The sequence below is a fragment of the Larimichthys crocea genome, chromosome II (genome assembly GCF_000972845.2).
Source record: "Larimichthys crocea isolate SSNF chromosome II, L_crocea_2.0, whole genome shotgun sequence".
In the NCBI taxonomy this organism is placed as follows: domain Eukaryota; kingdom Metazoa; phylum Chordata; class Actinopteri; family Sciaenidae; genus Larimichthys; species Larimichthys crocea.
Window position 1 is genome coordinate 11,194,291 of NC_040012.1, and position 26,313 is coordinate 11,220,603.

General features: G+C 41.2%; 1 protein-coding gene across 13 annotated transcripts in view; it reads right to left on the reverse strand.

Annotated features, from left to right (window-relative positions):
- The window catches only part of obscnb (obscurin, cytoskeletal calmodulin and titin-interacting RhoGEF b), a 51,335-nt gene that overhangs the window by 3,466 nt on the left and 21,556 nt on the right, over positions 1 to 26,313 (reverse strand). Inside the window, exons 37-81 of one of the 13 annotated variants that reach the window (XM_027290525.1) lie at positions 25,158 to 25,424; positions 24,697 to 24,963; positions 23,838 to 23,897; positions 23,183 to 23,251; positions 22,614 to 22,709; positions 21,933 to 22,004; positions 18,342 to 18,608; positions 17,607 to 17,876; positions 16,468 to 16,734; positions 15,831 to 16,109; positions 15,169 to 15,426; positions 14,675 to 14,941; positions 14,138 to 14,410; positions 12,135 to 12,401; positions 11,667 to 11,942; positions 11,290 to 11,562; positions 10,915 to 11,205; positions 10,695 to 10,724; positions 9,237 to 10,583; positions 8,860 to 9,141; positions 8,691 to 8,772; positions 8,450 to 8,571; positions 8,145 to 8,342; positions 7,993 to 8,025; positions 7,793 to 7,891; positions 7,464 to 7,685; positions 7,285 to 7,318; positions 7,121 to 7,173; positions 6,902 to 7,000; positions 5,552 to 5,608; positions 4,659 to 4,798; positions 4,356 to 4,556; positions 4,168 to 4,244; positions 3,911 to 4,081; positions 3,632 to 3,791; positions 2,779 to 2,895; positions 2,519 to 2,683; positions 2,256 to 2,414; positions 1,971 to 2,148; positions 1,756 to 1,869; positions 1,438 to 1,605; positions 1,190 to 1,292; positions 956 to 1,085; positions 637 to 730; positions 403 to 445 (exon numbers count right to left, since the gene is read on the reverse strand). In XM_027290525.1, the coding sequence (XP_027146326.1) occupies positions 403 to 445; positions 637 to 730; positions 956 to 1,085; positions 1,190 to 1,292; positions 1,438 to 1,605; positions 1,756 to 1,869; positions 1,971 to 2,148; positions 2,256 to 2,414; positions 2,519 to 2,683; positions 2,779 to 2,895; positions 3,632 to 3,791; positions 3,911 to 4,081; positions 4,168 to 4,244; positions 4,356 to 4,556; positions 4,659 to 4,798; positions 5,552 to 5,608; positions 6,902 to 7,000; positions 7,121 to 7,173; positions 7,285 to 7,318; positions 7,464 to 7,685; positions 7,793 to 7,891; positions 7,993 to 8,025; positions 8,145 to 8,342; positions 8,450 to 8,571; positions 8,691 to 8,772; positions 8,860 to 9,141; positions 9,237 to 10,583; positions 10,695 to 10,724; positions 10,915 to 11,205; positions 11,290 to 11,562; positions 11,667 to 11,942; positions 12,135 to 12,401; positions 14,138 to 14,410; positions 14,675 to 14,941; positions 15,169 to 15,426; positions 15,831 to 16,109; positions 16,468 to 16,734; positions 17,607 to 17,876; positions 18,342 to 18,608; positions 21,933 to 22,004; positions 22,614 to 22,709; positions 23,183 to 23,251; positions 23,838 to 23,897; positions 24,697 to 24,963; positions 25,158 to 25,424 (8,497 nt within the window). The remainder of the gene's footprint in view (positions 1 to 402; positions 446 to 636; positions 731 to 955; positions 1,086 to 1,189; positions 1,293 to 1,437; positions 1,606 to 1,755; positions 1,870 to 1,970; positions 2,149 to 2,255; positions 2,415 to 2,518; positions 2,684 to 2,778; positions 2,896 to 3,631; positions 3,792 to 3,910; positions 4,082 to 4,167; positions 4,245 to 4,355; positions 4,557 to 4,658; positions 4,799 to 5,551; positions 5,609 to 6,901; positions 7,001 to 7,120; positions 7,174 to 7,284; positions 7,319 to 7,463; positions 7,686 to 7,792; positions 7,892 to 7,992; positions 8,026 to 8,144; positions 8,343 to 8,449; positions 8,572 to 8,690; positions 8,773 to 8,859; positions 9,142 to 9,236; positions 10,584 to 10,694; positions 10,725 to 10,914; positions 11,206 to 11,289; positions 11,563 to 11,666; positions 11,943 to 12,134; positions 12,402 to 14,137; positions 14,411 to 14,674; positions 14,942 to 15,168; positions 15,427 to 15,830; positions 16,110 to 16,467; positions 16,735 to 17,606; positions 17,877 to 18,341; positions 18,609 to 21,932; positions 22,005 to 22,613; positions 22,710 to 23,182; positions 23,252 to 23,837; positions 23,898 to 24,696; positions 24,964 to 25,157; positions 25,425 to 26,313) is intronic. The other 12 variants (XM_027290527.1, XM_027290532.1, XM_027290537.1 and 9 more) reach the window with 12 other exon arrangements.

Sequence of the window (26,313 nt, forward strand, 5' to 3'; positions counted from 1 at the left end):
TAGATCTGCAGTAAGACGTGCTGGACTCAAATACAAAAGCTGTGTGAGCTGAAGCCGTCGGTTAAAGAAGACAACACCCTGGTGAAGACAGCCCATCCTTTCGTCATACTTGTGATAGAATCCTTTGCACTCAGGCTTTAAATAGTACACACCAATGCATACATGGGGCCCCAGACACACACACGAAAGAGCTTCACATTGCCCTTAAGTCCTTTTTATCTTTTAGTGGCCAAACTACAGAGGAAATCCATCCTAAAACAAATCCTGGCACTGACAAATGATCTCACGGTTAGATTAAAGCTGCAGTTACAAAAACATGTAATGCACAGAGGGATTGTCTACCAGTCAACCAGGTCAGACATGCTTCAGGCACAAGGATCATTTCAGCTTCTTCACACTTACATGATGATGGTTTTCTTTGGTATTCTAGTCTCCTGCTCAGTCACTAAGGGAAGAAACAGAATAAATTACATGTAATAGACAAAATAAGAGGATTAGCCTGAAAGCTAGAGTTGGAAATGTTGGAGATTATGAGCTGCATTAACTGATTATGCATCATTAAAACTCGATTAAAAGCATTATTATAAGGCTTAGCGTCTCTTTTTTGTAATTTTTTATCGTGTTCAGTGTTCATACCTTCAATTGTGATGGCCTGCTCACCAGTGCGAGCCAAAGCAGAGGCTGGAACTAAATCAGCAGCACACTTGGCAGTGCCCAGACGGTTGGACAGCTGGAAAAAGCAGAGAATATATTTTTAGAGTGTTAGAGGTTATTGCTAATTGATATCAAATGACTTGGACTCTTGGGTGCAAACACAATTATAACATCAAATTAAAATGATTGAGATTTGTATTGAATTTCTGCCCACGGGCAATGTTTTTGGCTCCCTCCTTTATGTCTGTTTAAATTCACGATAAGAAAAGTTGTGATTCAAGTGTCTTTATTGTCAACCAACCTCACACTCATAGTGTCCCAGGTCTCTCTCTGTCAGGTTTTTGATTACCAACACCACAACCCCACTACGGAGCTCACTGTAGGTCTGATACTTTTCCTGATCAGTCAGCAGCCGGCCATCTTTAAACCACCTTGAGCATGAACAGGAACACAAAGCCAGAGGAAGAGGAAGAGTTAACACACCGGGAAACTGAACGGAGTTAATATGTTTTAAATTTCATCGATGTGTGCGTACCTGATCTTGGGGGTGGGAGCGCTCTGTATGACGCAAGTGAACTGAGTGTCTTCACCAGCAACAAATACAGCATTCCTCATTTTATTCACAAAACGAGGAGGCACTACGAGAAATATGTCAAAAATATGTTTAAACAGCCTGTGCTTTAAAAAACTATTACATAATCCCCAAAAGACTTTAAATGTCAGCTACTTTTTTTCCATATTGCATTAAGTATAAGTGACACTATCACACTGTATGGCACTTACCCTGAACAGTGATCTTGCCAAGAGTGCTGGCATTCCCAGCTGAGCTTGTGGCAAAGCACATGTACTGGCCAGAATCATCTGCTGTCATGTTATCCAAGATCAGCGTGCAGGAACCATCAGGGTCCTCGATAATGATGTGATGAGGATCTGCCTCCACAGCACGTCCGTCTACATCCAACAAGTAAAACAATGCAACACATTTGGTCTCAGGTGCTGTTCGTATACAGATGTTAGTCTGTGGCATTGTACCATTACTCCCCATTAGTCTATTGTCTAATAGAGCAAATAGCTGAAATAAACATGTTGCAGATGACGTACCCTTGTACCAAGTGACTGTTGGTTTGGGTACTCCAGTGGCTTTGCAGGCCAGCTTAACAGTCTGTCCCAATTCTGCTGTGCAGTTTGCGAGAATTTCATCAAAGTCAGGAGGACCTGAAAAACGATGAATCATTAAAGGTTATGTTTGAAAGTAGTGTGAGAATATTAAAATAGATTCTGAGTGGTAAAAGCGTGTGTGTGTTTGTTCCACTCACTCCATGCAGGCATGCTGTATCGCTGCTGCAGTTCTCTGAAGTCTCTCAGCCACGAGTTCTTGATGGTAACAGTTCGGGCCTGCAAGGTGTATTTCCTCACAGAGTCCTCACGTTCATGCCAGATCTCAAAGGCACGGTCGTCACCCTCCACTGTCTCATTCACATCAATGTTATTCAGCTGCAACAGGGATGAAAAGATACAGAAAACACCATTTAGGCTGCTGATCAGGAAAGATGACAGTAAAGAAGGAAATATTAAACAGAAGAAAAATATTAAAGCCTTGCCTTCATCATGTTCTTAAAGACATATGTTTGTGTGTCAGTGTTGCTGTCTCTCTTGGGTTTGCAGATTATGCAGTAGTTCTTAAACAGGAAGACGTGGCGGTGGTGACCTCTAGTGGACGACCTAATTCCTGGAGCCCCTTCCCACACTTGGAAGGGTCCCTGGTTTTAAAAGCAAAACATAAATAAAAGAAACATACATAAACAATCAAACAAACAGAAATTCACACCTATGATTACCGGAATGCCGCAGTAAATGCACCCACCTGTCTAATTGGCTCTCCTAATACTTCCAGCGTAGCAGGATAGTTCTCGATCATGGAGACATGGTGTGTATTCTCAGAGCGCTGAGGGAGCGCAGACACCATGGCATACGCTTCTTCCAGTAGGCAGCAGTTCTGGCCGTTTCTTGCCTTGTTTCGAATGAGCTCCTGCAGATTTTGGAGAGGAGATTTTAATACCTTAGACATGATTCAAGCGATGTATTCCTCAGAGTTCATGCATACTTGTAGGTCAAAGCTGTCACCTTGAGGATGGCCTTGTACTTCTGAATCCTATCCAGTGGTTGTTGGAGGCTGGCGTTGATGCTGCGTACAGGGGGATCTGCAGGATCTGCACTGGCTTGCACTTTCTCTGTGTACTCCTACAAGGTAATGAAGGAAAATTCAGTAATTATATTGGTGATGAGTCCTTCCGCAGTCACTCTAATGTAGTGATGGGAATTTCGGCTCTTTTTGGAGAGCCGGTTCTTTTGGCTTTGCTTACTATAAGGAGCTCCCAAACGGCTCCCTTACATTTTATTAATTATTATTATTATTATTATTATTATTATTATTATTATTATTATTATTGTTATTATTATAATTTTATAATTTTCTATTTTTAAATGTTTTATTTTATTTTTGACATTGTAAAGCACTTTGGTCAGTGCATGCTGTGTAAAAATGTGCTATATAAATAAAACTTATTAACTATTTAATTAATTTACCAAAATAATGCAAAACTGCCTGAAAAAATGAATTACTAATGTAAAATACATACGTGACATCAAATGTTTATCCTTTATGGCTTTATTTTACAAACACACTCAACCTTGAAAAAATGCCACAAAATAAATTATAAAGTATAAAAATAAAGACCTAATTAGGCATGGCACCAGCGAGAGTGTCAGGGAGAGGAGACAGTGAGGCACTGTCGTTCATTTCAGAGAACCAGAGCTCTTAGAACCGGATCGTTCGCGACCGACACATCACTACCCTAATGACAAGTTTAAGCAAGGTAGCAAATACAGAAAGTAATAGTACATAGCAGTAAGATACTGAATAAATTAGGCTGGCAAAACAAACAAAACCCACCAGCAACAACAGATCTGGTGTTACCTTGAAGAAGCGGTGGACAGTCTTGTCGCTGACAGCAGATTCAGCCTGACCCTGACCAACAAGATACTGGAGGTACTTCTCAAAGCCCTCCTTGTTCTTCAGGAAGCACATGGCTACGTCATCGTCTGTGTCACAGTCGCTCAACTTCGGGAGGAATGCCCTAAAATAAATATTAAATGCATGCACTGAATCTTACCGTGAACCTTTCTCAGTGTCTTTTATGACAGAAACACATATTTACTTTCTTTTTTTTTAAAAGTCATCAAGAGGTGAGCTCACTTGCTATGGAAGGACTTGATGTCATCGATGTTCCTGAATATGGCGTCCTTCTGGCTGCTGACATCAGGCGGTACATCGGGGCTGTCGGCATGCTTCATGTGATGGGAGGTAAAGAACTCTACCTCTTTTACAAACTCTGATTCACCATTAATCAGGTCCTGGATCAGTTGGCTACGGACATGAAATATTAGTTATTAGTTATGATACATCCTTAAGTTCCAGAATTTGTTTGGAGGGTGTTGATGGTCATTACTTACAATAATTTCCTCTTGTATTCACCCTCAGACACCTCCTCTACACTTGTCTCTGGGAGGTCACCCGTATCAGCAGAGAGCTAGAAGAATACACAATTGAACTATTTAAGATGTTCATCCAGAGAATTCATTAATACTGGTGATAACAGTTTAGATGTTGGTGGATCAGCAGCTTCAGTTTTAAGACATACTTTGAGTTTCTTGTCCAGGTAGGCAGGTGAGACCCAGCCTTGGCGGGATGGTGTAGTTTTGGTGGGTTTGGTCCGGACTAACCATTTGAGTGGATGAGCTGAATCCAAAACCTCAACGTACTGTCCCTCTTTAAGAGAGATGGATTCTTTGCTCGCTATGGTGGGGTTGTAGTCAGCCGTTGCAACATAGATGTCAAACATCTGTGAAAATATGAAGAACACATGATTTCACAAAATCTATTCAAACATCTATGTGAAGCTAACATGAGGCTTTAGCAGTCTGAATTAGTTAAATCTGGCTACCTCTCCTCTGGCATCCCCCTCATCAGACTCAGAGGAGGAGTCAGCAATAAGGGAGGGAGGACGAGAGCGACCGTGATGAGGTGATGCAGAAGGGGTCTTGGTCTCGTCGTCACTGTCAACACCTGGTACACGTAATGAAGCTGGGGCAGCAAGATTGGAGGGAGGAAATCAGAGGAAGACCTGTCAGTAGTCCAAAGAACTAGACCATGTACCATTAAAATAATGTTATGTTATCACAAAGACAATGTTTCGGCAAAGGAAGGGATTATCATACTGTACTTTGATGAAATGAAATCAGTTTTTGTCTTGTATTTGGAGGCAGATATTAGTACCCACTCCACTCAGTTTGTCAGAGCTCGGATGAGGCAGGACCAGTCAGCTCAAAGTCACATTTCAAGGAGTAACTGACCTGAGCTCTGCTGGTATCTACCGGTGCTTTATTTACTTGGTAATGTTCCTTGAAGCATGGAAATCATTACCCCGGTGTATCTTTTGCTATGACTGTGTTAGTATTGTGACAACATGCAAGAAAAAGCTACAGTACAGACTACACAACACTGATCTGAGCTGTCCACATACATGTCTACATTTCTACATACATGTGTCAGTGAGCATGTATTCCAGCTAAAAGTTAGTGAGACTTCATAGTGATTTCAAAGTCAATGTAGAAAAGACTTGATTAATTAATGATGCATAAGGAGGTATGAAGGGGTACAGACAGCATGAAAAGGAAAAAGATGTTTTGACAAGATGGAACTGTTGTGACCTTAAAAAATAATACTTTTTTTTCTCTGTATGTAAAAGGAAAATTGTCTCCACAAGTCATCTGCCAATGCTACAAAAAATGGAAAAATGTATATTAATTGTGAAGCTGATGCACTTGGGATACATACTGGTAGCTTTGGGCCAAGATTTCATCCACTGGAGCACTTCGTGATTCTGTAAGCTGTCTGAATAACAAATTAATGATTGGATAAACATTTAATTGGTTGGGTTGCTAAACTGTTGGATGTAAAAGTGGTAAAGAAATGACGTCTGTAGGAAACAACGAAAGGGTTTTAAGTCATATAATATAAAGCAACACGTGCTGAACAACAAGCAGGGGAGGGACGCTCCTTTGTCAGGTTTGGTGTCATTTAAAATCTATAGGAAAGTGAATTCTTATTAAAGAAGTGAAGTGTTAAAGCATTCACAAAACAACACTTTAATTCTTGAATAATCCAATTGAATTCACTAAAATTCAACCAAACCTGACTGGCATGTAACAAAACAAGCAGTGTAATCAACATTATATGTGGATTATTTGTATACCTTGTGCATCTTTAGCATTAATAACTGGCAAAGCCATTCTTTATTTTTTTTTAATGCAGTATCAGAAAACTAATAAGTATAATTTAGTAAAGGCATGAACAACAGATAACAATAAACTACTGACAGGATGTTATCTGGTCATAGTTAGCTTGCTGCTTGTATGATGGTGACAGAATTGATTGTTTCACACTGAATAAAACAATCTGTCATTCTTCATCCCACCTCAACACTCAAAGATATCCAGTGCTGGATATTAGTTTGACATGCAGACTGAATGTTTACCGTTTATGTCCCACAGCTTTTCCCACCTTTTTTCATATTCTGAGCTAAATCTACTATTGTACTGGATATAAATTTGAACACCTAATTATTGTAATCCATTTATTTTTCCATCCATTTTTTTTTTAATTAGCCTAATTATGTTACTTTAAGCTTGGTTTGTAGAAACCATTAAAACTGAATTAACTCCTTTTAGTCTTTTTAGTGTTAATCCATCTTTTTTTTTATTCCCCCTGGACATATTCTTCCAAAGACAAAAAGGCAGTTTTTGCACCCACTTATAACCTCCCGTCACAGCCTAAAATACACACATTATTGTTGATATTGGATGTTCTGAGGGGAGCCTTGTGTGAACAAGCTGCTTTATGTGATGATGGATACACTTCCAACACCGCAGTGAATTATCATGCAGTTATGAGCTGCGCACTGTGTCAACTTTGTTTGATATATTTTGTTCTTTGGAAGGTATAATTGGGGGGGTTTGATTCCCTGTACCACAAAGGAGACCAGAAAATCATGTACATTTTGCTTTCTAATCACCCTGGACATATTCTAGCATTGCTCATTATTTCTGATAGAAAGTACTGACAACTGTAAGACCAATAACTGCATATGTAATTGCACAGACAGAATGGTCCGTAACATACACTTACCTTGTGTAAACTTTGCTGATACCATTTCAGTGATCTGGGAGGTGAGTTTCATGAGGAATTCTTCTGTACCCACTTCACCTAGGTAGGGCAGTTTACCCTCTAAAGGCACACGGAGATGAAAGTGAATCATAAATATTGCAGTATTTATCACTACAAATGATTTATGTTACTGTAAAATACAAGCAATATTACTATAATATATACGATGATATGTCTCACCTTTTTTTGTACTAGCCTCTTCTTCTGGAGGACTAACTGTAATTCCAAGAACCCTGAGGAAAAGTGTTTTTATTTTACACATACAGTATTTACATGTATTCAATATGTACTGTATGCACATGCCATTCTGTATATACAATCTCCAGAAAAGAAAAAAAACTTACTCTGAGGGTTTGGTCTCTTTCTTTGGTTGTGGTGCTGGGAAAGGGGACCACATGTACAATTACAATCAAATCCTGGAGACAAACTAAGGTGGTAAGAACTTTGCAACCTAGTTAGAGTTTCTGAATACACTCAAAGGTCAATATATTTTCTATATTAAGTGCTTAGATGACTTTCTTACTCTCATCGACCTCGAGGTGAGCAGTGCAGATGGACTGTCCTGCTCTGTTTGTTGCAATACAGGTGTAGGCTCCAGTGTATTCTGTGCCCACATCCATCAAGATGAGGCTGTGCTGGCGCCCCGAGCTTGCTATTTTGTATCCCTTGGTATCAGGCTTGATCCACAGCACATCTTCCACCTTCGACTCCTCCTTTAGCCAGGAGACCATAGGAGTGGGAGACCCTAGAAGCATAAAGGGGAGTATTAAGAGTTTTTAACAGAATATGTAACACACTTAAATGATTCGTGGTAAAGGATGTTACAACGATCACACAGCAAAGCAAACGAACCTTCTACTTTGACAGACAGAGTGATGCTGGCTCCTTGTTTCACCTTCCTGTTGCTGAACCTTTCAAGGAAGCGGGGTGGCACCAGGGGCTCCTTGGGGTCTGTGAAAATATGATGTAAATCAAAAGCACAGTCACTTATTATATACTCTTACAAAATAAGTTGCACACGTGAAAGATTTGTAGGATAAATGCCAAACTACCTCTTTTATCTTGAGGCATAATCTCTCCTGGACCTGTTACAAAACACAGTGCAATGTTACCAATAAACATCTTAACTGATCTCAAAGAAATTTAAATTACACAATCTCATGCTCTTTTAGAGTAGGCAGCTATTCAGGGATTTGATACATACTCAGGACCATCAGTCGGGCAGAGGAGTAAGCAGAACCAGCCGCATTGCTGATGTAGGCGGAGTACTCCCCCATGTCCTCTCTCTTTACCTTCAGGATCTCCAAGCAATGGACATCTCTCTCTGCTTTCAGCACAATCCTATCTGAAGATCGCACAGGGTGGCCATCTTTGAACCAGTATACTCTGGGTTTGGGGAAGCCTGGAAGACAAAGGGTATTTCAGAACAGCGACAAAAAAACTTTAGTCATAGACAACTGTGTGTCTGTTGCCTCAGATAAACCAACTAATATTGGTTTATAAACTTACCCTTTACTTTGAGCTGCATCTTAGCAAGAGGTGAACCTGGACTGACATGAACATCATGAAGCTCCTCCACAACTTGTGGTAGTTGATCATCTTCAGCTACAGACTCAAACGTCTCAGTTTCCCTGTAGAAGAAGAGAAGACCTCAAGAATTCAGTTTTCACTAATATAAACATACATAATAGAAATATTTATCTAAATATATTTTTTTGCCTTTGTATATATTTGTATATTGTATATTCACCTAGACATGTAGCCCTTGGCACTGATATAGGAAGATGTCTCAGTGGCATCAGCAGCAGTGTCATAATCTGAGCTGCAAGACACTGATGAAAAAGATGATGTACAGGATTATGTGGTGATCAGTGAAATCAGGGACAATGTATGTCTCAGTGTGTGATTGTAATGCTCACCGTCAACCCTGAGTTCAGCCTTAGTGGCTGCGATGCCGCTGCTGTTTTCAGCCGTGCAACGATAAACACCCATGTCAGTGGGCAGCACAGTGGTAATGATGAGTTGGTGGCAGCCCTCCTGGTCTTCGTTGATCATGTAATGGTCATTCTCCTCCAGCAGTTTGCCATCTTTATACCAGCGAACGGTGGGAGGGGGCTTGCCAATCACGACACAGTCAAAGCTGACTGGATAACCGTCTGGAACATCCTGACTTTGTAGTTCTGTCAAGAAGACTGGCGCAGCTGGTAAACAAAAGAATCAAAAAGGTTGAATTTGAGAGATATTTGTATCAGAATATTGATGATTTTAAAAGTGTTTAATCTCATACGTTACTTACCCAGGGATCCAGCCACCAATGCAGAATGCTGTCTATCTTGTGTGGGGGTCCGTGTGCCATCTTGCGTGTAGCCCATCTTTTTAATTCGCAGCTCCACTTTGAGATGCTCTGCATCCAAGATGGTGGTCTCCACAGGAACCCCATGGACTGTAAACATCTCCTGGAACCTCTTAGAGGCAACCTCAGCCTCTGTCCGTGAGTCAAAGCGAATGTAGATGTAATCGTCATCCTCCCGGTACGAGTGAGGATCTGGGGCACGCAGGTCTCCTTCATCTGCGCTGATGAATGGTTCTTCCTCGACATCTGGCGGGAGACGTGTGCGCAGCAGGCGCCGGAGACGTCTGCTTGCCTGCCTCAGTGACTCGTCCATCTCGCTGCCTGAGGAGCTCTCAGCTTCGCTGTCGGCGCTGTAGCCCACCGTCAGCGGTCGTCGCCCAGATGATTCTCTCACCGTTCCCACTGTGACCTTACCACTGTGAGAAGACACTCCAAACTTGTTGGTGACCTCGCATGTGTAAACACCGGTATCCTTTGTGGTGATGGCAGTGATGACCAGTGAGCAAGTACCGTCATTGTAGATATCGATATGGTGGTGCTTGCCATCCATCAGTGGTTCTCCATCCTTCAGCCACCGCACCTTATCAGGTTTACCTTCCGCCATACATTCTAGATGTATGGTGCCATTAGGTTCTTTGGTCTGGTCTTTGAAGGTCTCTTTAAAGACAGGGCGCATGTCTTTGCGGGCTTTGTAGCCCTTGAAGGCAGCTTGAATCTTAATAGCAGCCTCTCTGAGCTCAGGCTCATCTTCTTTACTGATCTCTATGATTTCAGTCTCCTCTGTTGCCTCCTGTTTTTTATCCGTCTGCTGAACTGTGGTTGTTTGCACTACAGTCTGCTGCACTGTTCTCTCCTCTGCCATCTGGAAATGTTTAAAGAACCTCTCAGTGGTCATAGCCTCTGCCTCGTTGGTGGTGGCTGTGACAGTAGTCTTACTGCTCTTCTTGAGGTAGGACACAAGTGATGGGGCCCCAGATCCAGACTCATCCTCGGAGCTGGTGTACAACTTGGACTCTGTCTGCTTCTTAGCCACAATGCCCTGCTCCTTCTCTGTTGATTTTATTTCCACTTTCTCTGACTCCTTCTGCACCTTCTGTTCCGATTTATTTTTATCACCTTTTTTGTCCTCTTCAGGTTGTTCAGAGATGGAATCCAGAGTGGGCTCTCGACTCATGCGTCGCTTCTTGGCTGATTCCTCCCACAGGTCATGGAGATCACCTTCTTCGGCAGCTTCTGGAGGCAGACTGGGCTGCCCCAGTATCTCACTCTCTACCTGTTTCGCCACTTTATCTATAACCACAAAGAAATTTTCAATGTTGCTATGTTGCTTTAAAAAGGAACTTGCAGGATAAATACCAAAAAAATCAAGACAACAAACAACACACAAACACAAAGTCTCACCTGGGCTAATAAGTGGCTGTGGGGCTGCCTCTGTGTAACAATGATAAAACAAACACACACATTGCATAGCAGTTTAAAAAAAAAGCTGTTTATATGACACCAAAAATGTAATAGTTTTAAATAATAATAGCACAATGATGCTTTACTATAAAGCCACTATAAAGTACTTTCTGTTTTTGATCTCAGCAACTCACAGCAACTAAACCACACATCCACTCACCAAGCTGCACAGTCTGAGGCAACTCAACAGGCTCTCCAGTCCCAGCGCTGTTGATGGCTGCCACTCTAAACCTGTAGGCACTCCCTGGGGTAAGATTTTCAACCAGAAACTCTGTGTTGCACACAAGTTCAGAATGACATGGGAGCCAGAGGGCACTGTCTACCAGACGCATCTCCACCCTGTAGCCCAGAATGGGACTCCCTCCATCGTGTAGAGGAGTGAACCAAGAGAGGCTGACAGACTGTTTAGTCTTACTGAGGACCTCAGGGTCCTCTGGAGGATCAGGTACAGCTGTTGAGATCGAAAAGAAACAGGAGTTAGATGATTTTTTCGAAGAATAATCATCAACTACATAGACTGCAATGTCACACTTACTGATGATGGTGAGTTTGGCCAAAGAGAGAGCATCTCTTGCAGCAAATGTAATTTCCTGCTGTGGCAAAAGAGGTGCCTGTCTCAGGACAAGGCGATATGAACAGCCGTCCACCCTCATACCCCAGAGGTCACTGGACTTGATCTCAACTCCATTAGCATACCAGGCTACTTCTGCTGCAGGGACAGGCTCGGTGAGCTCAACACAAAACTCAACCTTCTGTCCCACTGCAGCCACCTTGTCCTCCAGACCCTTCACAACGTCCAGCTGCCAGCCTTACGAGAGAAAATCCACAGAATGAAAATGTAAAAGTTGCATAATTCAGGCAAGATAGTTACGATTGACAGTTTCAAATTGTGGCCTCATTCGGATGACTCACCTTTGACAGAGAGCTGGGCAGATGTGGATGCTGTGCCAGCTTTGAAAGTCACTGTGCAACTGTCTTTCATACGTAGCTCTTTCAAGAGAAGCAGATGACGACGACCACTCTCAAATGTCACAATCTCAGCATTGGGGGATTCCTTCACTGGTTTTCCGTCAAGAAGCCAGCGGAAATCTTTGCCCTCAGGACGAGACAGGGCGCACTCAAACAACGCTTCGCCTCCATCAAAGGTCTCTATATTCTCCAGGCCCTGGACAATGTCAATGGGTTTGGCTGTTGAATACAAAAGAAAAATGAAGAAAGAGAGAGCACAAACAAAAAAGATTTTAAGAAGGCCGTAATGTTAAAGTCAAACAGCACGAAATTTGTGACGATCAGCAACTGATCAGTTTATTTGGCCCCATATGAAGGAGCAGAGGAGACTCCCTAAAGATTGGTGCTCTTTCCATGTGGAGGGAAGCTCACCTTCCACATGAAGTGAAGCGACCACGCAGGTCCCCTCTGCCTCACAGGAGTATGTGCCCCTGTCCTCAGAGGACACATGGCTAATGTACAAGCGAGCCACACTCCAGTCCTGCTCCACTACCACCCTTCGGCCATCAGGCTGCAATGGCTGCCCATTTTTCTTCCACTCAGCCTTGACTGGCCTTGAGAACTGGCAGATGAACTCAGCCGGTTGGTTTTCGAGCACCCGAAGGTCCTGCATCTCGTTCACCACTTCAACTGTGGGATCTGAGGTTGGGGTCAGGGGTCATAGAGTCAGGGATTGGCCATTAGATGTAAGGATAAGAACAGGACATGCCGAATGACTTATGGGCTTTATAACCCCCAAAACCACGTTGAAGTGACGCTCATATGTGCCTGATATTATATTATGGGTTCTCTGATACAAATTGTATGTGCCATGGTACAGTTAAGTATTTATCTCCACTGTGACCACTGTATGGTCCTATGTGACTCCTCTAAATGAATAGGGGGTCAAAAAGCCCAATGTCAAGGTTCGGGGTAATGGTCACAATCAAGGGCCAAGAAGTGCTGACAGATGTTGGGGTGATAAATGGATAGAAATGTCAAACTTGTAAGGTAGGTATAGGGGGGGTTAGAGGTTTTAGTGCTTGAAGGTTAGGGGACAGGGATGGATAGTGGAGGTTATTTAACAGCAGCCGGCCTGCAAGGATGGGTGGAGCAGCACTTTTCCTACCATAGCATTTCTGTTGTCACTGTTCAGTGGTTCACTAACTTTGTATAATAAAACTTGAATAAAACCTTAGCATCACCAAAACCAAGCCAACTATTCACTAAATCCAAATTTGTATATTCATCATTTACATTATCAAGAAACACATCAATCAGGGCTGCACCTTTAACCATATAATAATCACGATCATGCTTTTGGTTCCTCCTATTAAGCCTAAATAAATGCCACTTGGAAATTTAAGAGTCCATTTTCTGAAACAACGACTGGAGGGATCCCAAATCACAGATGCTGTGATTGACTCACCTCTTCTTCCTGCAGCTGCAGGTGATTAAATATTGAACAGCAATTAGCGAAACAACAGGGAGACGTCAATGACGTCAGTGTACGAGCAGCAACATCCACCAGGACTGCTAGCCTCAACAACAGAGATCTACTCAGCCATCAGGAAATCCTATCGTAAGGATGATTAAGACTTGATAAATGAAGATACAACTGAGTTTTAGTGCAAAGTTTGACACACAGATAGAGACAGACGGCCATTCACGGCCATCCTGATTGCACGTCACACCATATTTTGATGATAAGACGTGTACAATTAGAGCAAGCTTTATAATGTAACAGTGCAGGTAAAAGATTAAGGGCTACAAAACTACTTTGCTCCCAAAGATGGATGAATAGTTGAACAGTGAGAAACATAATCGTGATTATCATGATTTATCATTCAGCAGCCCAACATATAGCACACAGAGAATCCGAAAGAGGAGCAGAAATATCACAATTAATCATCAGTAACTCTAATAACTTTGCTGTGATGCTGCACCCAGTTGTATGTTTTGGTTATATCAAAGCATACAGCGTGGAACTCTCTACTGCCATTATTATTATTGATGGAATTAGAAACAATGCTGCTCATGCATGACAAAGCACTAGAATGTAAAAATATCCACGAATAATCTACTCGTGAAATTCAAACGTTTTCAGGAACCCTGCAGAATGCATCATAAGTCATGATATATTCATGACTCATATTCAGAAGAATTGCACCAAATTATATTTTGTTATTTGGCCAATCATTAACTAGAAAACAGAGGCTCTGAGGCCTACTATTTAATTCCGAATTATGATTAGTGTTGCACTGTATTAAATTGTAGTGACAACAACACAACCTTGGATTTAGAATACAAATATTGTTGTGAGACAGATAACAATTGTAAGAAATGTTTGTTCTGCAGTGTCTCAGTCTCTACTGACTGTCTTTACAATGTGATACCTTTGACTAAAAGCTTGGCTGTTGATGTTAAACTGCCAGTTTTGAACATGACAGTGCCAGAGTCATCTGTGGCCAGGTTCTTTAGGATGAGTGTGTAGATGTGGCCCTGGCTCATCCCTATCTCATTAAAGGAGCTGTTTTCCAGCAAGGTGCCATCCAGCCACCACTGCACCTTGCCTGGTGCCCTACCAGACAGCTGGCAGGAGAAGGTTGCCCATTCCCCAACAAAGACGTCGGTGGTCTTAAGACCACACACAATGAAGACTTCTTTCACTGTTGAGTGAAAAATACACATATGCATACACTGAGCCTCTAACGTACTCATTATCAGCATTACATACAATTTGACACAGCAACATATACAAGACAGACAGAAAATGACACCATGCAACAAGTTTACAAAGACGTAGGCCATTCCTAAAACAAACCTACTATTCTATTTGTCAAAATAGATATAAATCTAAGCATATAGTTAGAATTAAACTACTTGGCCTTAAGTTAACTTGAGGATAGACGCATAATATTAAGATAGGCTACCTTGCACCGCCAAAGAAGCTGTAGTGAGCTGGTCTCCTGCGTCACAGGTGTAATAGCCACTGTCTTCAGGCTCCAGGTTCCATATACAGAGCTTTTGAACGCACCCTTCCTGCCTCATCTCATATTTCTTACTGGGCTGGAGGACCATGCCTCCTTTCCTCCACTCAACACGAACAGCTGGCTTAGACAGCTTACAGCGCAGGGTAATATCATCACCCTCTATGGCATCCTGGTTCTTGAGCTCTTCGTGGAAGAACACTGGGGCACCTGGTAAGAATTTAAAATGGGAAAGTTTTGCATCAGCTGTTGAGATGCAAAGTTTAGGCATCAGATAGTTGAGATAACAAGACAAATATCTCTAAGTCTGTGGTTGAGAGAGTCGAAGTTCAAGAATATTTCAGCTGTTCATTTCAATTTCTTATCTCGGTCCACATTGTGGAGTCTGATCAACAGGAAAGGGACTGTTTTTTTTTAGAGGTGGCATCATTCTTTACCTTCCACAGTCAAGGTGACATCACACTGTGCATCTCCAGTGTCACATGTGTATGTTCCTGAGTCGTCAGGCACCAGGTTGTGGATATGAAGCTGGTGGAACGCTCCGTTGTTCCTGAGGTCATACTTGAGACCTGCTTTGATGGCCACATTGTTTCTGATCCAGGTGAGAGTGGCCTTGGGGTCAGAGATGGTGCAGGCCAGAGTGGCAGTTTCACCCTCTAACGCCACTGTGTTGTGTGGCTTCTCTAGTATTAGCACTGTAAATATGGGAAACCCAAAACTATATTTAACAATGGTGGCATTTATATGCTGCATTTTCCTTTTCCCTTTTTTTTTTAAAGCTCTGGCATCAATATTTTAAAAGCTCCAAAGACACATGCATGCAGTGATTATTCTATGCTATCACAAATACTGAATAAAGATCTAACAATTTCATCTGAAATATAACTAGGGTACTTTCAGGTTTGTAAAATCCAACAAAGAAACTAAGCTATAAAACTATAACGTTTAATAAATTGAGTACTGATTTTTATTTTTATTTTTTACAATATTTGTGTTAGCATTTTTATTGTTTCATTCATTTTTTTGTGCCAGCATATTTCCTTTTGCCAAGACAAAGCTGTTTGGTGGTTGATGGAGCTGGTGATGTCATCTCCTTTACCTTTGGGTTTATCCTCCACCAGAAGACAGGCCACACTCTTCTCTTCTCCCAGTACAAAGGCGACATCCCCTGATTCATCTGTTGTCACCATCTTTAGGGCTAAACGGTGCACTCTGCCATTGATGCTCATTTGATTCAGGTCGTTATTTTGGAGGTGGTTGTCTCCGAGCCACCATTCCCCGTTTGTCACGCCTGAGTGTGACAACTCAACCTCAAAGACAGCGTCTTGCCCAGTGATCACAGTGATATCGCAGAGTTCTCGGAGGATGCGCACATGCTCTGAGGGTGAGTGGGATGATGGGAGGTCAGTGATCAGATCTCAGCAGGGTTTCCAAAGGCATCAGTAAGAAGGTGACCAAGAATCTCATTTTAATAGTTACTTTATACTCAATGCCTCAAGTCATAGTGCATGTGGAAAACTAACTGTCAGTCTTCAGTAGTGCAAGATTTTAAAGAAAATACTAAACTAATCTATACCAAATAAAACAAATTGAACAGAAATGACTAAAGATAAATAGATGCTGAGCAGAAGATATGATCCAGGGCTTGTTAATGGAAAGGATGAGTGTAAAATGAACTTCAGGGGAGATTAAGACAAGAGGAGACAAGAGACATAGATGAGATGAAGCTGTGTTACCTTTCACAGTCAGGGTAGCAGTGCTTCTCTTGTCTCCTGTATCACAGGTATATTCTCCACTATCCTTCAGATTCAGCTTGTGTATGTCCAGGATATGAGTGGTAGCTCTCTGCTCAATACTGTACTTGTCTCCATGTGTGAGCACAGTTGAGCCCTTCAGCCAGGTCACCTTGCGGTCAGGGTTGGATGTCTCACAAGACAGGGTGGCCTTGTCTCCTTCAGTGGCCTCTTGACTTTCCAGCTCCTTCTTGAACAGTACAGGTGCGGCTGCCAGAAAGATCATCATAAATTAGGATGAATGAACGATTTCAAAAGTATTTTGGGTAAACATGGCCACCACAAAACACACTGTAACCACAAGGGACAATATATATGGTCTAATTCTACCAATTCTATACCACCAAGAAGCTTAAAACAGAGCATGAACAGTTCATTTAAAAGTTTGAGGTAAAACTCAGCAATCAAATCAATCAAGTAATATGTTCGTGGTCTGTGTGTGTGTCTGTGAGCACCATAAAACAACACAAAGGATTCATGAGTGTTAAAAAATAAAATACAAATACACTCTTGAAAATCAGAAGTAATTGTTTGGTTTATCTTTTGTTGGGGACAAAACAGAGGTGAATATGAGAGAGAAATGGTGGATGACATGCTACAAAAAATTCCTGGCAGAACTCAAATCAAAAGACCACAAGCCAAAAGCCACGACAAAAATGTTCAATTTCAATTACTGAATAATCTAAAGAGGTCAATCGCTTAGTGAATTTTGAGGACATGCGCAAAGTTATTTGAATAATGTGTACGGACAGTCAAGGAAGTCTATACTGCAGAAAACATGCTGTAGAGCAACAAGAATTACAGTTGATCAAGATGACCAATATGTGATTTGAATCATATAGTAGTTCAAGTTCAATGGACGAGAGAGTGAACATGCATATGTTGTAGGAAGTGGAAAGGATGTTAAAATAAAAAGTGAGACCACAAGCATCCATGTTTTAGGAAGATGAAGTAAGGATAGAGTGAAGTTGTGCCACAAGGAAGAAGAAATCATGGGTAGAAAAAGTCCAAATGTTACAAATAGAAGCAAAGTAAGTATTCATTCTCATTCCAAGAAAGAAAATGCTTAATATTTTACTAACCTCTGACTGTGAGAGAAGCAGTGGAAGTGTGGTTACCCACTGTGAAAGTGACTGTTCCTGAGTCCGCTTTGGTGACACCTCTGAGTGTGAGGCTGTGCACCGGGCCTTCGGTTTTGATAAGGTTCATTTCATTATTTTGTAGTGGGACATCTTGGAGTTTCCACTGGGCAAGAGGTGCCTCCTCATGAGAAACCAGACATTCAAAGCGGACGTCTTCTCCCTCGTATACAACACAGCTCTCCAGGAATTTCACTATGTTAACCTCAACCTCTGTTTGACAGATACATTCAAGCGGAATAGTTACATATTTGTCTGAAGTCACGTGCTCGACAAAGATACAGGTCTAGTTGTGCAGATTGTCATTCAAGTGGGATTAGATATATAAAGATTCATGTTGAGCTGTTATTGTGAGTACCAAGTGAAGAAAAAACACTATAGGGTGAATTAATGGTTGTGAAAAGAGACAGGCACAAATGATGAGATGAGATCAAGTGATCAAGCTCAACAGAAAAGTGATTGTGTGAATAACTACAAGTGCTTTGAAGACAGTGAACTGCAAAGAAAGAACACACGTGGGGTGAGACGAGAACATTTAGATGCAGTCAGGAAGACAGCAAAGATCTCCACATGAAAGGTTGATTCATGACATGCTCAAGTGTTGGAGTGACATAGGGCACGTAGAAAGACGTGGCTCCAAAGGGTGCATAAATAGGACTTAAATAGAAGAGTTCCTACCCTGCACAGTGAGGACAGCTGAAGTCTTCTGGCTGCCTGTATCGCAGGAGTATTCTCCTGAGTCAGCCCCCTGCAGTTTATAGATGACAAGCTCGACTACGGTTCCTTCCTGTTTCAGGTGATATTTGCTGCTGGATGTCAGTACTCTGTCATCGCACCTCCAAACCACAATTGCTCCGGGCTTTGTGGTCTCGCAGCGAAGGCTAGCGTTCTCCCCTGCCTCTCTTTCAAGGTTCTGCAGCTGTGTTTTGAAAAGCACAGGCTGGGCTGCAGGGGAGGAAATGGACCGAATTAGGGGGAAAAAAACTAAACCAGGAGTAGTCTGGCACAATTTATAGCCCCGCCACACACATAAATGTAAAAGTGAGTCATACACATCCAAGTCAGTCTCACATCTTAATCATCATCCAAGATGATATATGTATGCTTTTCATCAAACCCCGGTGTTACACAATAAAGCATTACAACCAACATTAACTGACTAATTATATAAGATAAAGGCTTATTTTTTCATAGAATTAATATAGAAAAAATATATTCAAGAATAAGTCTATTATTTTACAACTCAAGTATCTCCACTCGAAACAACAGTTTTAGCAAGCGTACCCTTCACAGCTAGTTGTGCAGTGCTTTGACGGTCACCAGTGTCACATGTGTAACTCCCAGAATCCTCTGGGTCTAAATCATTGATTATTAGTGTAGCCAGGTGTCCTGTTTGTCTGATTTCATACTTGGCACAAGGACAAAGACCAAGTTCTCCTTTCCTCCACTCCAGAGGAACACCAGGTTTAGAAAGCTCACAGTGCAGGGTTACACTGTCCCCCTCATCAGCCGTTAAAGAGCTTTCAAGCTCCTTTGTGAAAACAACTGGGGCAGCTGATGAAATGAAAAGAAGTTTATCAACAGTAAGGTCAAGAATGGTGGTGAAAAAATACAGTGAAATAAAAAAAAAGAGTGGATTTAAAAGACTGAAGACAAAAAAGAGATGATGACATGGTTCATCCTACCATTCACTACGAGAGAGGCTGAGCTTATTGTGTTCTCTGCACGGCATGAGTAGCTTCCTGTGTCCCCGGGTCTCAAATCACAGATGAGCAGCTCATAAGTGAATCCTGTTTGTTTGATTTGGTATTTTTCTCCACAACTCAGGACTTGAGTTTCCTTCTTCCACTCGACATGGAGTCCAGGTTTAGAAAGTTCGCAGTGCAGAGTGGCGCTACCTCCCTCCTCAGCCTCCTGGCTCTCCAGGTCTTGAATAACTACGACTGGACGAACTGGGGATTGAATCATTTTGATTAGATTCAATTTGTTTATGTGTGCTGTTCAAATTAGACACCAGATATTTCAAATTAGACACTATACATAAACTACAGTATGTTGTGTAAGGAAACAGCAGCACTGATGTACAGCCAATGATCCACACTCCACAGCTAAGTATCAAGTCTGTCATAGCCTTAATTATTCTGACCACGAGACAACAGAAATCCAGAAAAAAGCAAATCTGGCATTCATTAATGAATGAAAAAGTAAGCAACAACAAACAGGACTGATTAAACAGCACACACAAGTCAACATGGAAACCATGACAGAACTGAGGGGAATAAACAATGAGCGAGTGTCACAAAAACTTCTACCTTGTCCTTTCACTTTTTTGGGATGGCTTCAGGCGCCAAATGCTTTTCACTCTTTCTGCAGGTGTAATTAATTTAATAAGACTTTAAATATTTACTCTGCTAAAAACAAAGCAGCACAAAAGAGAGAATAACAGTGGAATTTTAGATGAATAAATCAATAAAGGATGTTGCCGAACTGATAAATTACACAAACAACAGCAATAATGAAACCAACAGAGAGGATTTATTGACTCCAACTAAATGCACTCACCAGTACAGAGTTTCCAACTAATCAGCCGACAAGAACGGATGTGCCAGGATGTTATGTCTCAAAATAACAGCTTTGAAGTGTAGCATCACAGCATGAAAAGGAAAAACTGAATAGTTTCTTTACAACACTTCTCTTTATACGTATCTCTTTTGGATACCTGCTTCTTAGGTGACTTCTCTGTTGCAATTATTTGTAGACATATAATGTAGGTTTAATTCACCTTACATAAACTGGAAATCTCCACCATTGTCTTGTTCGGTCACAAATGTGCCACACACGTTTTAGAGCCACAGTGTCCAGAACAAACAAAATACCATCAACACCTGACTGTTTTTCACTTGACTTGTCATACGATACAGAGTATTTATGTAATGTGCCCCAAGAAAAACACTATCTTAAAAAAAAAAAACGCACAGGCAGTCATGATCACTCCTTAGAGTGTAATGTCACATCTGCTGCAGCATTTGGAGTCTTAACCGCTGTGATAAAACATTTAAGCCTGATTATACCCTTAACCAGCAGCCACAAATTTGATGTTTAGAGTCTATTAATCCAGTGAGCATTTGTTGAGCATGTTCCAGCAACATATTATCATGATGCATTCCGCTTTCATCATCATCATTTATAAGTTTAACAGTATGGCATAAAAATAAACACGAACCGCACAGCACACCGATATACAGACTGAAGCATAAACATAGGGTCACAAGCCACAATATACAGCACGTCAAGCCAAACCAAACCAACAGGTCTTGAGTACCTCCTGTATCTTCTGTACAAATAATAACAGCTTCCAAATCTCTTATTTGAAACAATCATACCACTTCCAGGAGAAAACATAAGAAGCACAAACAATTAACAGACGGAAACACAAGGAACTGCTATCGCTTCACAGCTATGACCAGGCATTAAAAACAGCACCCAATGTAATCCAATATTTGTTACAACAATTAGGATTTATACTGGGGTTCAGATGTTTTGATTTTGCATGTCTCGTGCACTTCCCTTATTTGGACTGTGTTTTGCTGAGGATGGCAGGGAGAGATATCAGTAGTTCAAGGACAGGAGAGACAAGGACGTGAGAAACAGGCCTGAGAAGTGTCATTTTGATACATAATGTTCATTACTGAGCAGAAAACCAAAAAGGATTGTTACGATATTATCTGTATCAGGTGGGAGGTGTCCGAGACAGCCCATTTTTTAAAAATGTATAAGAACCAACTGTTAGAGCTCCTCAGGGAGCCTTTTCTCTGTAACCCACTGTTAAACACTCCTTCTTGTACAAGAATAATAAATTCAATTTAAACTTTAATACTTTGAATCTAGTCTTCCTTATTCAAGAGTTTTTCTACAATATTAAAGCCATCTATCCCTGTATCGTAGCCTTCTGTTACTCTAATCTTATAGGACCATGGGGTGTGTTTCATTCATCTGTTCGGAACTAGAGGAGTACCCTCAACATCTGTAGATATAAAGGCTCATTATGATTCATTAGTTATACACTAATGAAAACATAGTTGTGCGTATTATATTGAACATTAAATTAGTTGACCCTTTACAGCAGCCCCATACAACATGCTTGATACACCATAGACATAAGGAACATCAGTAGAGACACCCGCATTTGGCAACACAAAGACTGAGATGAATGTGGCAGGAGACAACGAGGACGGACACGGCCAATAAAGAGGATAAATATTTGCATACCTTCTATTGGCTCTTTGGTCCGCTGCCTCTGTGTATCTTGTTTGGCAGCTATTTCAGCAGCAATCATTTCAACTGGGATAAAACACAACATTAACCTCACAATCTTGCAGGGGTGAGTTCTATAAGAGGAAGATGACCAGAGCCAGTAAAGCACACAAATGACCCAGTACGCCCAGTCTACTGCCGCCTGTTTACAACTTACTGACAAATGTCCTTAGTGTCAAAATGAGGGTAAGTAACATCTGCGAGAACGGAGAGCAGTCAAAATCAATGAAGCTACAAGCAAAAACAATAAAGCCTCTCCGCTCATCATATCAATAATCCAACGCAAAGCAACAACCCAACACAGAACTGCCAAGAATGCAATTATAGCATCAAAATGTTTAAAACTCAAGACAGAAGAGGAGTAACCAAAGCATTAAAAAACAGAACAGCAACACAGACGAGGGCTGGCAGGTAAACAGCCACCTTTTTAATATATCTTACACATTCACCAGGCAACATAACCTACAGCACAGACAGTAAATCCAAAGTAAGCTGCCTCCATATTTATAGCACGTCTTTCTTGGTAAGTGTATTTTTCTGCAAGCTTGAAATTACATCCGACAAAAGAAGACCATGCGTACAGTATTGACAAATGTCATAGTGTCCGTTAAAAGCCATGCAAACGTGTCTCATTACCTTCACCTCCAACTTTAAGCTGTTGAGAATCTTTCTGAATCTCCTGTTTGAGTAGCTGTTGTTCAGGAGTCTGTCCAGTAGATGGCAGTGTCACTGCTATGAAATTGAACACAACATATGGACCCACATTTTAACCCACATTACCTTAGAATACCAGCACCAGCTGCATGTAATAACAGCATACCAATAAGTCAGCTTCCATGCAACAAAATGACCATAGAAATCCACAGATGTTGAGATTCGACCACAGTAGCACAAGGCCAACAGCTGACACAGATCACGTGACAGATGAATTAAAAAAAGCCACATTTAACAGCAGCCAGAAGAAATAGCCACAAGAAAACCATATTTAGTCTTGAAGCAAATTCTTGAAACAAGACACAATGTAAGCCAGTTCATGACCCAACAAGTTTCTGTCTCATAACAACCGTCAGCAGCCAAGACATGAGTGACAGTGTTAAGTACTGAATATCTTAATGTGTGTTTCTCACTTTTATTTTCCATTCAACAAAGCAATGCGTCGCACACATTGATAGCACATTAAAAGCCAAGAGTTTTCAGAGAATTACCTTCCACAGTCTCTTTTATCTCTTGCTTCTTGTGCTTGTCTTTAGCAGACAGAGCTTCAGGTGTCTTGGCTGAAATGTAAATATGATAGGGAAATAGAAATGTTGCTTAAAGTGTAATGACAGCAGCCAGTGACAATGCCAGACCAACACCAACACAGCTTGATTAACCCACAAATCCAAAGACCTTCAGTCTCGACAAACCACGCAAATGTCATGTAAAGGACAGTGAGCCATGCTACGCACAAGTAAATTATGCACATGTAAACTTCAGACAACGACAGATCTTTAAACCATCATCATGTTACGACCACAGTTAACACAAATACAAGGTTTCTTCTTCCTTCTTTCTAAATGAGCTGGCTATGCTACATATACTGGAATACAGCACTGAGAAAAAAGACCCAAGTGTAAAACACAAACGTACTATAAGAAGGAACAGTTGACACAACAGAGGCAAACAAAGCTGCTAAAAAATATGGTAAGCTATAAAGAAATAATGCCACTGGAATACATTTATCATAAGCTACATACGGCCAATATTTACAGGCACAATTTAAGGGCAAGTTGCACATGGCAACACAAAGGCCATTATCAGTATGGACAGAGCACATGAAGCTGAAAGTCAAGCCAGCACATTGCTATCTTTCTTCCATACCTTCCATTGTTTCTTTGGTCTCCTGCCTCTTAGATTCCACTTTAGTAGCTGAAGGGGAAGCTGGAAACAATTTGTTACATACTTGATCATCTACAGTGTTTAACTATAATAAGTGAAAACTAAATATAACCTGAAGAAATGGCTTACAACTTGTAAGTTTCAAATTTCAGAAATGAGAAAGCACTACACAACACAGCTGATAACTACAATACAACATGAACAGAGATGAATAGGTGTGTGTAAATAGACAAGAACAGTTAATGGACCTGCATACATTATCAATGTTCAACACTAGTATGAAAAAAAAGAAAGACAAAAGAGCAGCAAGAAGAAAGAGCTGCTAAAATGACAAATTGTGTGATGTAAAGAGAATTCGGCTTTTCTGTTTTGTAATTTCAAATGCACAGTAACAAAAAAGGAACAAAAAAAGGAATGAAAATCTTCAAAAGAAAAAAGATCAAAATTCAAACTCTGCAGCACAGCACAGAGCACACTGCAGAAAAGCAGTCCAGGCAGACATCCAACTGAATGATCCACCACATACAATGTGAAGGAAGCATCTGGTAAATCTCGTATTAGACACGCACAAGAATGCTGACATTTTATGAGCCAGCAGAGACAACAAGTGTGTGACAAAAAAGCAGTGACAAAAATAGCACAGCAAAAGCAAGCACCTCAGTCAAGACAAATTTAAAGTGTAGTAAAATATTCCTCTGATTAATTAAACAGATAGTTTGAAACCAGCTTACAATGAATCTCCTGCAGTGACAAAGATCACAAGTATATGGCACCATAACATGTATTTTTTGAATTAATACACCTAATACACTTTGCACATTTAAATTAAAAATCCTCCTACCCTTAATGTTGAGGCTGGCTGTGGTCTTCTGGTCTCCATACACACAGCTGTAGTCTCCACTGTCTCCAGGCACCACTTTGTTGATCAGGAGTTCATTCACAGAGGCCTTCTGCTTCATCTGATACTTTTCTCCAGACTTCAGGACCTGTGTTCCCTTCTTCCACTCCACTGGGACTCCAGGTTTGGAGATCTCACAGCGCAGAGTAATGTCAGCTCCCTCTTCAGCCTCCTGGCTCTCTAGCTTCTGTTTGAAGGTCACTGGTTGGGCTGAGCATGTATTAGTTGGTTAGCAATCAGTTGCATGCCATTACATAAAATATAAAAATATACAAAACAAAAAAAAGAAAAAACCCAAACTAAAATGACAATTTGCAATACACAATGACATGCAGACTCATAAACAAACATGCAATTTCTATAAAGTGCTCCATGAACCGACTCTTTGTAAATCCTCTTCCTACCCTTAATGTTGAGGCTGGCTGTGGTCTTCTGGTCTCCACACACACAGCTGTAGTCTCCACTGTCTTCAGGCACCACCTTGTTGATCAGGAGTTCATTCACAGAGGCCTTCTGCTTCATCTGATACTTTTCTCCAGACTTCAGGACCTGTGTTCCTTTCTTCCACTCCACTGGGACTCCAGGTTTGGAGATCTCACAGCGCAGAGTAATGTCAGCTCCCTCTTCAGCCTCCTGGCTCTCCAGCTTTTGTTTGAAGGTCACTGGTTGGGCTGAGTATTTATCAGTTGGTTAGCAACCGTTTGCAAGACATGAAAAGCAAGGTCACGCATTCATATATCACTGATGCAAAGCACCCAGAACCAGTCAAATCACCCAGTTGCAGAGCTGCTGTGCCAGCAGTTATAACAGTGCAGTTTTGGACTTGCAGTCCCAGTTCAACCTGAGCAAGAAAAGTACAACAGCAGCAGTTTAAAACTAAAGATGCAGCTATGGCCATGTGTGCCATTTACAGGCAATGAATGAAATTGCTGTGTCAACTTTGACATATGTACCACCTGTCTTTCCTTTGTCATAGTTGATGTTCATGTGTATGTTTAAGGTTTTCTATCAATCTTTAATGTGTATGAGGTGTTAACCCAAGCACACCAACTACTAAATCCTGTGTTCTTCAGGATAGTTCAGGAGGAAGGAAGATAAGTTTCAGAGGTTGAAAAGAAGTAAAGAAAATCTGATTTTGTGTATTTAGTCATAAAACCTCTAAAGCAAACACATGGTGTTCTACATCGATGACATACAATGTGTTTTCGTGTGGTTATGTAATAACCCGTGGAGGGTAGTGTGGTACAATGTTGGATGGCAGTAGGCAGCACTATGTGCTGGCACCATTGATTGCCTGCAGTTAGCATACATGTTAGAATTGCAGAAGCTATTACTTTCTTTGTCTTTGGGTTGTGACATTGCATATTTGCATCTATTAGACTAAACTGTTGCTGTTTTTACTCTTCTATAAGGGGCACAGGTTTGCATGTGCTGAACCGGTCTGACAATGAATGAACATCTCCCCTGATGTTTTACTTTCTGAGGTTAATGACATTACATGCCACCACCTCAAGGAGACTTTTACCTCAAAACAATACCAGATAGGGAAAAATGAAAATG